This window comes from Salvelinus sp. IW2-2015, linkage group LG18 (genome assembly GCF_002910315.2).
Source record: "Salvelinus sp. IW2-2015 linkage group LG18, ASM291031v2, whole genome shotgun sequence".
Taxonomy (NCBI): Eukaryota; Metazoa; Chordata; class Actinopteri; order Salmoniformes; family Salmonidae; genus Salvelinus; species Salvelinus sp. IW2-2015.
This window is the reverse complement of record NC_036858.1, coordinates 51,852,298-51,863,825: the sequence shown is the minus strand read 5'-3', so window position 1 is coordinate 51,863,825 and position 11,528 is coordinate 51,852,298. Positions and strand designations below refer to the sequence as shown.

At 45.0% G+C, this 11,528-nt stretch overlaps 1 protein-coding gene across 1 annotated transcript in view; it reads left to right on the top strand.

Annotated features, from left to right (window-relative positions):
* The first annotated feature begins 280 nt into the window (after window positions 1–280).
* cnnm1 (cyclin and CBS domain divalent metal cation transport mediator 1) overlaps window positions 281–11,528 on the top strand; it is a 32,293-nt gene continuing 21,045 nt past the window's right edge. The window contains 6 exon segments of the mRNA XM_024007716.2: window positions 281–339; window positions 1,313–1,769; window positions 1,873–1,975; window positions 2,105–3,103; window positions 7,293–7,334; window positions 7,337–7,435. Of these exon segments, the coding sequence (XP_023863484.2) occupies window positions 281–339; window positions 1,313–1,769; window positions 1,873–1,975; window positions 2,105–3,103; window positions 7,293–7,334; window positions 7,337–7,435 (1,759 nt within the window).

The following is an 11,528-nucleotide window of genomic DNA, read 5'->3' as shown; positions in this document are numbered from 1 at the left end:
GTTGAACAAACGTGGAATATAAATTGAATTGACGTCTGTGTCCAGTGGGATCTGACTTCGATTATACTTCCAAAATAAAATCTATTTAAAAAACATTGCCTTGACAGGCACATACATGTGATTTGGAGCATAAGTGTAGAGAGAGAGAGCGTGGGCGAAGGAGGGTGGATAAGGCTATTTATTGACACGCCACTACCAGGATTGTAACTGTCTTGAACAGGCGATGAAAGGGTCACGGTTTACAAGGCAGGGTTCACGATCGCTCTTCCGAATATTGACGATGTGTGAAAGTTGCAGAGGCAGAGAAGTCAGCCTACCACTAGACAAAGGAGCAGCCAAGTAAGTCCCTGTGTATTATCGTGTCCTTTTTATGTATCTGATTATTAAACCAATGTAACGGTGTGCTTTGCTAAACTGTCTTATCTCTTTACATTTCTCGTTTTATGGCTTACATTAACATGTAGGCTCCGATTCCAAAATGTMAAAACATGATATTTTAAATGGAATTACACGCTACAAGTAAGACATTGTCGTTTGTAGGCTAATTGTTCGTATGCCTAAATGCGATTGGGCCCTGAAAATTCTAAATCATTTAGAAATAATAATTGTTAGACTATTCATTATAAATAATTTGCAAATTATAAATCATTGCTGACTCAGGCCCAAAACATTGACTCATAGTAGTAACCTATTATTGGCTTTAAAATGCAACCCTGCTTTTATTACTGTGCTATTTAAATCCGTTTAATGACCATATCATGTGAAATTCAATCAAATTACTCACACTAGGAGGGTAAACGAACAACTTGCTTAGTTGAAGAGCCTCTAGTAAAACTTGACTCCAGAGCTGGTGCTGAAATGGGAAAGGGGAGTCAGCACTGCCATCTGGTGGAATACTGTATAACACGTTCTAGAAAAATCGACTGCAGTTTTACCCAATGTGATGATGACGATGCTGCTGTTTACAAAGATTATGATGATAATTATGACGGTGACAATGATGAGGATGATTATGATGATGCTGATTGTGAAAAAAATAGCTTGAGAGAGAAAAACTGAGATGAAGGCCTTTGAGTAGGCCTACAAAATGAACACACACACACACACACACAGTATGAAAGGGTCTGTCAGTAGGCAACGATTGTGATCTCTGCAGAGAGCGACAGACAGTCGCTCCCTGCAGGGAAGTGGCTGATGATAGGGCATATCCTGCCTTCTATTTTTAGACGGTAGTGGCACTCAACATGACATTACGTCATTGTGCTGCACACATGCCCCCTCTCTTCTCTCTGCTCCAAGTGTGGGTCTCCAGATGTTATGCCGATTCCAAGAGCATGCGTAAAAACCCTAACCACGTGACCCAACCATCGCCGACGTCCCTCTGCAGCTCATTCAGCATGATGGCTGCTGATGCTGCAGCAGCTTCATCCTCAACACACCGCACCGCACTTCATTCCTGCAGCCTGCTGTTATTTAACTTCTCTATCCTTCTCATCATCGTATTCTTTCTCCCAGCTCCGGCGAAGGGATTGCTTGGTGTCCGCCCAGAGAACACTAAAGCCGGTGAACTGTCTGTGCAAGACGGGCTGCTCCAGGCGACCGAGGGGACGCGGTTCATGCTGCGGGTTTACTACGCAGCATCCCCGGTTACACAGAGAGCCCAGAACCGCTCTGRGAGCGGGAGACCAGAGGGTGCAGCTGCCGCACCATGGATCGCCTTCATAGAGGAGCCAGGAGGAGAGCGAGAGAAAGGAGAGGGGGAGAGCATGGTCAGTTTATTTAGTGCGTTGACCATTTACCCATAACGCTATATATGACATATATTTAATTAAATTGCGTAAATATCGTGTTAAAATGTTAATTTGTGTTTAGGTCCATTCCAAACGGAACCCGTGCGTGGACGAGCATGCGCGGAGTTCTGACATCGAACTCCTGGGTTCCTTCAGGTCTGCATCCAGCCACAACTCCGTTCTAGGTTCGTTTATAGTTATATGTTTTAATCGTTGTTGAATCGTCGAATGTTAAAAAAAATGTGTCTTGTGTTATTGTGCGTTTTTATTTTGTCTGATGAGGACCTTTGTGTTATTTGATTCTGATTCCATAGTGGAGCTGCTCGCCAAAGACCTGCGCAAAGATGAGCGGATAAAATACTACTCCATTTGCGCGTTTGATGGGTTGAAGTGGGAACATTTCACCACCAGAGACTTCTGGCTAGCCGTGGTGGAGCGACCCCCGCAAGCGGACGTGTGGCTCCAGTTGGGGGTGTCGGTGATGCTACTGGGGCTCTCTGCGCTCTGCAGCGGGCTGAACATCAGCATGCTCGCCCTGGATCCCGTTGAGCTCCGGGTCCTCCAAAACAGCGGCACCGAGAAGGAACAAAAATATGCGCACAAGATCGAATCTGTGCGTAAACATGGCAACTACATCCTGTGTACTGTGGTGCTGGGCAACGTGCTGACCAACACCTGTTTCGTAGTGTGGATGTGCCAGATTATAGGGATGACTCCCACCTCCCTTGCTACCTGCACTTTCGGTATATTCTTTATAGGAGAGATCCTGCCTCACTCTGTGGCGTCCAGACACAGCCTCGCCATCGCCTCCAAAACCATCTGGGCCACCCGGCTTCTAATGCTGGTCTCCTTCCCCATCTCCTACCCCGTCTCCAAACTCCTAGACATCATGCTCCACCAGGAGATCAGTAACTTCTACACCAGAGAGAAACTGGTTGCCATGCTGCGCGTCACAGACCCCTACCACGACCTGGTCAAAGAGGAACTCAACATCATCCAGGGCGCTCTGGAGTTGCGCACCAAGAACGTAGAAGAAGTTCACACCCCTCTGGCGGACTGTTACATGCTCTCCTCGGATGCTGTTCTAGACTTCTGTACCATGTCTGACGTCATGCAGAGYGGGTTCACCCGGATCCCGGTCTATGAGAACGACAGGTCCAACATCGTTGATATCCTGTTCGTCAAAGACCTGGCGTTCGTGGACCCGGATGACTGCACCCCGCTGAAGACCATCACCCAGTTCTACAAACACCCCATGCACTGTGTGTTCAGCGACACCAAACTGGATGTGATGCTGGAGGAGTTCAAGAGAGGTAATAGAGTTAGGTATACACTGTTGTAGAGATGAATTTTTTTTAAATGCAGAATTAGGTAGCATATAAAGAGTTAAATATTATAGGAAATGCACCACCATTTTTGGAAACAGGTGGAGGTGCATTCTCCAGAGTTATACCTGCAACCATCAGAGCACATGAACCAATGAGCTCACAAGTTCAAATCACATGATTACTGCAATTCAGGAACCTCTACCGTGTTGCACATGATCTATGATAAAACAAATATTATATTGTTCAGCAGGTGCTGTGCTCGTTTGACAAGAAGTTGTGTATACTGTAGCTAAGTGCCATGAAAGTGTTCAAGTTACCCCCTACACATTCCATCACACCACTTCCCTCTTCCTGAAAAGCAGAGAATCCAGGGTGTATTTAAATCCAGTGATGCTTTGAAGAGTCCGTCATATAAGATGATAAGGGCTCAGCAGGTTCAAGTGGAGGTAATATGTATAGGCTACTGCAAGGTTTTCTAAACTCAGTCCTGGGGACCCCAAGGGGTATACACATGTGTTTTGCCCTAGCACAGCTGATTCAGATAATCAGAGCTTGATGATGAGTTGATGATTTGAATCAGCTGTGTAGTGTTAGGGYAAAAAACAAAATGTGCACCTCTTGGGGTCTCCAGGCCCAAGTTTGGGAAATGTTGGGCTACTGTATGTCAGGGAAGAGTTTTAAGCCATATCTATAATCCATAAAACCAACAACTTCCTTGAAGCTACCCAGGAATGAACTGGGACAGCTTAGAGAGAGTAGCAAGGTTACAGATTTACAGTTACAGTTTTACAGATTATGCAAATTATAGTCTTGTGATTGCTTTAGCTGATTTGGTTCTGGATTATGCAATGATTWTGCCAATTATTATGATACAAACTTCCTGTTTTACTTATGGTAATTGCTTTGGATAACCTGTGTTTATTACCCGTCTCAGGAATTCATAGAATGGCATTGAGTTGAAAGAGCCCAGTGAAGCGGTACATCCCACAGTAGAACAGGAATGAAGTGCTGCAGTCTGAAGAGAAGTGACAAATTGACAGTAAACGGTCCTTTGTGTTTCCATCCATGTAAGAATGTCAAAGGGAGCTGGAGGCTTTTCTGATTCCCATGACAACCAGAGTATAAATCATTCAGCCGTCAGCCAGGAGGCTAGGTAGGTGTGTGTTGTGTGTGTGTGTGTGTCTTTTTGTTTAACTATCCTTGTGAGTACCAGAAGTTCTCACAAGGATAGTAAAACAAGGAAAATTCAGACAAGTGGGGACATTTTGCCAGCCCCCTCGAGGAAAAATGCTATTTCAGGCTTAGGGGTAAGGGTTAGGGTTACAATTAGGGTTATGGTTAGAATTAGGGTTAGGGGTTATGGTTAGGTTTAGGGTTAGGTATAGTTTTAGGGTCAGGGTTTGGGGTTAAGGTTGGCGGCAGGTAGCGGCAGGTAGCCTAGTGGTTAGAGCGTTGGACTAGTAACCTGAAAGGTTGCAAGATCGAATCCCCGAGCTGACAAGGTGAAGATCTGTCGTTCTGCTCCTGATCAAGGCAGTTAACCCACYGTTCCTAGGCCGTCATTGAAAATAAGAATTTGTTCTTAACTGACTTRYCTAGTTAAATAAARGTAAATAAAAAAGGTTAGGGAAAATAGGATTTTGGATGGGAATAAATGATTTGGTCCCACAAGAATAGCAATACAAAAGTGTGTTTGTGTGGGTGTACACTCAGTACTTCGTTAGGAGCTATACAAAAGTGTGTTTGTGTGGGTGTACACTCAGTACTTCGTTAGGAGCTATACAAAAGTAAAAAGTAAAAGTTGATTTTTGAGTGGGTGAAATGAACAGACATAATGTTTCTCGTGTGTGTTGCATAATACACAGAAGTAGAATAGATTTGATGTGCTCTGACTGTTGGCAGGAATCAAACTGGAGGCTTTGGGACAGAGACGGCAGTGTCCACTAGGATGAGAGCTTATGTAACAGGACTAGGGCTTCACTCAGATGCTGTTCAGATTGTTAGGGTTGGTTTGTCCATGAGGGCTCAGAGATTGTAATCTGATTTATTCAGAATGAAGGGTTTAATGATGAGAAGGATGACTTGGGACAAATGAGTTGGATGGGAGGGCCTTATTCAATCAACATTTGTTTTGTGGTGTGATTAAAAGTAACATTCACATTTTCAACTCACATTCATCATCATCTGGTTGTCTAGAGGCGCCAGGAGGAAGAGTTGGGCTTCCATCGCAGACGCAGTCTCCTCCTCCTCCCTTAGTCCGGTGTCACATTAAAGTCCACATACATGATATCTGGGTTGCCCCTTCYGGTGGAACCATGCTGTGGTTGCCAGAGAATCAGTTCACTGACAGGGATGTCCTTTTGTCGGTAGGAATGTCTGAGGAGAGCATATATTGTTCAAATATAYTGTTAGTTACTGTATATTGTTATTTTTCTCATACCCCCCAAAAAACAGACACAAGTTTTGATTGAACAATAGAACCATTCAAAGCAGTTGGTCCTGCAGAATCATGACATTTTATAGGAGCTAACTGACTATCAAATGTTAAGTTACATATTCATGTGAGGGGAGAGGATGAGAGTAACGAGAGAACCCTGCTGATTCTGACCTTCACTTCTAATCCTTATGTCAGCAGGCCATCACTGGGGAGAGGCAGAAGTGTGTAGCGGTCAGGAAGTGTGTGTGTGTGTGTGTGTGTGTGTGTGTGTGTGTGTGTGTGCTGTTTGTCGTGTGTGGTGTGTGTGTGTGTGTGTGTGTGTGTGTGTGTGTGTGTGTGTGTGTTGTGTGTGTGTGTGTGTGTGTGGGGTGTGTGTGTGTCGTGTGTGTGTGTGTGGGGTGGTTAGCTCGATTGTGCGTCAACCTGGCTGTGGCACCATAAAAATTCAGTTCCAACCTTTACCTCTTCCTCTCCTTTCCTTCTCTCTTCATCTCCTCCCCTCTCTCTGCAGCTGTGATGGAGGCTGTTTCAGGAAGGCAATGGGGTTAGGAGGGAGGTGGGGAGTCTTACATGAAATGCCACAGTGACTAAAATCGTTCACGAAGCCATGGAATAAGCGCTCTTGTTTGTTGTATTGGACTGACACACAAGGCAGTGTACTTGTAAATGGTTATGTAAGACGCTAGCAAAGTCAGTGCCTTTCATAGTCAACAGTTTTTTTTAAATCCTCAAACTAAGAGGATTTGATAGTTGAACAAGAGTTAGACTCAATATGTGGAGTTGAGTTCCAATCTCAAAGGTTTCATATGCAGTAGAGGCTTCATGATGCTGTGTGGGCATGCCGTGCGTTAATAACTATAATTCTGTGTGCATGCCAGTTTCATTTCATGCATATGTATGAGAGTTTAAAACATGCATCTTTGTGTGTTTATTGTGTGTGGGTGTGTGGTGTGAGTGTAGGTTGTGGGCATGTGTGTGCCTGGAGTTGTCAGCGCAGCAGTATGGCTAGTGAGTCCTACTCGTCAGAACCATGCTTCCTCAAGACTGGTTACCGTATCTCAGGATGTGTTTACGTAACCTACCAAGGTTTTCCTGACTGTCAAAAATGTCTCTTTTAATCACCATTGACACATCACACACCACACACACACAACACACACACACACACACACACACACACACACACACACACACACACACGCACACAGCACACACACCACACACACCACACCACACAAAAAAACACACACACCACACACACACAATCACACAACAGCTGAGGGTAATTTCATTTGGGATCTGGCCAGTTCTCAGTAATATATACACAAATATATGACTTATCTACAGTATGTATGACTGACTCATATCAGCAGGGGCGGGCATCCCATCTCTGGCTTAACGGCTCTTACTGTAAGAGTCTCCTGATTGGTGTTGTGTTGATTTTTATCTGCTTTATGACAGAAGGATTTCCAGACTCACCACAAATAGATCATTACTATCATTTCTCTAACATCTCTGACATCTCTCTCTCTCTCTCTCTCTCTCTCTCTCTCTCTCTCTCCTCTGTCTCTCTCTCTCTCTCTCTCTCTCTCTCTCTCTTCTCTCTCTCTCTCTCCATCCTTTCCGCTCCCTATTTGCCTTCCCCTCTCTTTCTCTCTCCATCTCTCTCATCTCTCTCTCCCTCTCTCTCTCCTCTCTTCTCTCTCTCTCTTTCCTCTTTCTCTCGTCTCTCTCTAGGTAAATCCCATCTGGCTATAGTCCACAGGGTGAATAGTGAAGGGAGGGAGATCCATTCTACGAGGTCCTGGGAATCGTTACTTTGGAGGATGTTATCGAAGAAATCATCAAGTCTGAGATTGTGGACGAGACAGACCTCTTCAGTATGTACAATTTTAAAAACTCTCTCTCGGTTTCCCTATTCCTGTCTCCATCTATGCTATTTATCCCACCGTTATCCTTCCTGCTGCTCCCATCACCTGATCTGATGCATAATTAATCAGAAGTAAATGAACTTATCCCATAGATAATTATCACTTGGTTAATTGGGGCTTAATGCTCTCTCTTCAGTGTGTGTGTGAGTGAACAGACAGACAGCGAGACAAAGAAAGAGAGAGAGAGAAAGGGAGGGGGGAGAGAAAGCGAGTGAGAGAGATACTGCTATTTATACCCTAGTGACCTCATCAAAAGACCCTTTTTGTTGTACCGGCTACGCTATTGGACTGGCAAGTGCATTTCATTGTGAATTGTGATGCTTATTGTCTTTGCACTGTACATTGTTTTTTTTACATTATGCTCTATTATCAAATATTGCATATTTCTTCTATGTAAGCCTACAACCACCAATGGGGTAAATACTGTGTGCATAATAAAAACTTCCCTTATCCTTTTTGGGACATCATTGATGTTTCAAACCTGTTACATGTTTATTGCAAGGAGACTGTATACTGTATACTGTTAAAGCAAGCCCCATGGAAGAGAGAGGGAAAGAGAGAGGTAAAAAGAGTAGAGAGTGTGTGTGTGTGTGTGTGTGTGTGTGTGTGTGTGTGTGTGTGTGTGTGTGTGTGGTGTGTGTGTGTGTGGTGTGTGTGTGTGTGTGTGTGTGTGTGTGTGTGTGTGTGTGTGTGTGTGTGTGTGTGTGTGTGTGTGTGTGTGGTTGTTTTCAAAGTCACAGTGGTTTCTAAGGATGATTGGTTTTTGGAACATTGATTTGGTTTTTGGAACACTGAGTGTCAGTTTGGTTTGAACTACTTTCTGGTGGTTTTACCAAAACCAGATTGCTGTTCAAGATATGGAGAATAGAGAGTGAGAGACACGGGGGGAAAAGCAAGAGAGACACATAGAGACACAAGGAGACAGACAGGCTTGTACCCTAATACATTGATTATAACATTGCTCTGGACTGTGCTGACCGCTCTGTCTCCCATTTCATGTACCAAAATGCTGCCACACATACGTGTGTGTTAGGGTTGAGAATCTGTGACCGGTATCCCGGGACTTCATGACCAAGCTCCTTCCCATTTCCCGAGAAAATAATGATGGGTCCCTTGGACCAATAAAATCAAAATGTTATGTTACACCAATTTATTTAACATTTTTTATTTCACCTTTATTTAACCAGGTAGGCTAGTAGAGAACAAGTTCTCATTTACAACTGCGACCTGGTAAAGATAAAGCAAAGCAGTTCGACACATACAACAACACAGAGTTACACATGGAATAAACAAACATACAGTCAATAATACAGTAGAAAAAGTATATATACAGTGTGTGCAAATGAGGTAGGATAAGGGAGGTAAGGCAATAAATAGGCCATGGTGGCGAAGTAATTACAATATAGCAATTAAACACTGGAATGGTAGATGTGCAGAAGATGAATGTGCAAGTAGAGATACTGGGGTGCAAAGGATCAAGATAAATAAATAAATAAATACAGTATGGGGATGAGGTAGTTGGATGGGCTATTTACAGATGGGCTATGTACAGGTGTAGCGATCTGTGAGCTGCTCTGACAGCTGATGCTTAAAGCTAGTGAGAGAGATATGAGTCTCCAGTGATTTTTGCAGTTCGTTCCAGTCATTGGCAGCAGAGAACTGGAAGGGAAGGCAGCCAAAGGAAGTGTTGGCTTTGGGGTGACCAATGAGAAATATCTGCTGGAGCGCGTGCTACGGGTGGGTGCTGCTATGGTGACCAGTGAGCTGAGATAAGGCGTGGCTTTACCTAGCAGAGACTTGTAGATGACCTGGAGCCAGTGGGTTTGGCGACGAGTATGAATCAAGGGCCAGCCAACGAGAGCATACAGCTAGCAGTGGTGGGTAGTATATGGGGCTTTGGTGACAAAACGGACGGCACTGTGATAGACTGCATCCAATTTGTTGAGTAGAGTGTTGGAGGCTATTTTGTAAATGACATCGCCGAAGTTGAGGATCGGTAGGATGGTTAGTTTTACGAGGGTATGTTTGGCAGCATGAGTGAAGGATGCTTTGTTGCGAAATAGGAAGCCGATTCTAGATTCAATTTGGATTGGAGATGCTTAATGTGAGTCTGGAAGGAGAGTTTACAGTCTAAGCAGACACCTAGGTATTTGTAGTTGTCCACATATTCTAAGTCAGAACCGTCCAGAGTAGTGATGACGTAAAAGCCCTGGGTTCATGCATTAAAAGTAAGCCCTTCCCCAAGTTGTTTTAATTCGCTTTAGCAACCAGGTGGTGGCTGTGGTATTCCCTTCCGGGTGCGGGGGTGTGCATCTGAGCATAGCTGCACCGTCGTCTACTAATCCCGGTCGTACCAACAATCGAAAGCTTTACTTCAAACTCCCTTCCAGCACAAGTCACATGCGCTTGCTAATAGAAACCCTCGTGCCGCAGTTGTCGCCATATGTGAGGGGGGATTGGCCCTCGGCCTCCATCGGGAGCCGGATCGGGGGAGCCTCGTGCTCTGCTGAGGCCTCCAGTGTGAGTAGAACGGCGGACGAGTGAAGAATGTTGTAACCTACCTAAACACTGGGTTGGAGCCCGGCAATTCCCTACAACGGAAGATGAAGTTAGCCCGATCACACAAATTGCCAAAAGCACAGCAATAGGATCAATTTGAAACACAGGTACGGACCCCCAAAAGGTGTCGCACTATAGCTTAACATGAGCAGCTCATAGATAAGCTATCCAAATTGCCCCCAAGACACCTCTTGCTGTTTTCAACCAGATCAGATCAATGCCTCATGCCTGTCCGATGGCCTGCAGGTCAAAAACACCCTCATCACTGTCAAAACGTCTCCTAAAACACTCACAGAGCAGGCCTTCCTAATCGATGCCGCGTATCCTGAAGGAATGACCTCATCCGTCAGTTAGAGGTGCCTGGTGTATCTTTAAAAGTCGCTTCCTCCACTTAAATTAAGCAGCCCATTCATTTTAATTAGAGAACCAAGGAACAGATTTACCTGGTCTCTCCAGACCTGACTGCCACTACACACAGAAAAATCTGTGGCGTTCTTGCAATTAGCACGAATGCCCGTGATATGAGACTGTTAATACTACTGGAAGTTAGCATTCACTCTAGAACTAGTCCTTATCACAGGCATTAGGATAAGCGTGAGCGTAGGCTATTGTCATGAGCAGTATAATGGGTAGTGCCATATCGTGTAGCAACAACTCCTAAAAAGTTCGTGGGGTACACCTGTTAAAAGTCCATGGAGAATAAGAGCCTCTCCCACCGCCACACTGCACTGAGGCTAGAAACACTGTCGACACACCATAAATCCATAATATGGAATTCTCATAAGCATTTTTCTACGGCTGGCCATGCTTCCCACTCGGCCCACCCTACGCCGGTCAACAAGCACTGCCCCCCACAACTCGCCCCAAGCCCTGCCCCCATTTCCCTCCTCACCAAATCCAGAATGAGCTGATGTTCTGAAATGCTGCAAAATCTGACCCACTACAATCAGCCGGTGCTACGACTAATCGGACCCCTCTCTTCTTAAAATTTGCCGAAATGTTGAACCCCTATCTAGCTGTTCAACCTCTCGTATCGTCTGAGATCTTCCAAAATTGAAAGCTGCCGCGTCATACCCCCCTTGCAAAGGGAGACTACATCCAGCCACTGCTCAGACCTATAATCTATCTAACCTCCTTTCTAAGGTCTTGAAGCCAATTAACAAACAGTACACCACCATTCTGAATCCCGACTCGACCTTCTCCATGATCGCAATCTAGGTTCAACTGGTCATGGGTGCACCGTCAAGCCACGCTCAAGGCCTAAACGCATATTATACCTCCACGATAAGCAGAATTACTGTGCAGCCGTATTGCCATCGACCTGGCCAGGCTTTCGACTCTGTTAATCACCACCTTATCGGCAGACTCAGCAGCTCTTGTTTCTTCAAATGAATGCCCTCTGGTTCACGAACTTACTTCTCTGATAGAGTTCAGCTGTGTAAAACAGACCCTTCACCACCCCCCCCCCCCCCCTCCACACCGG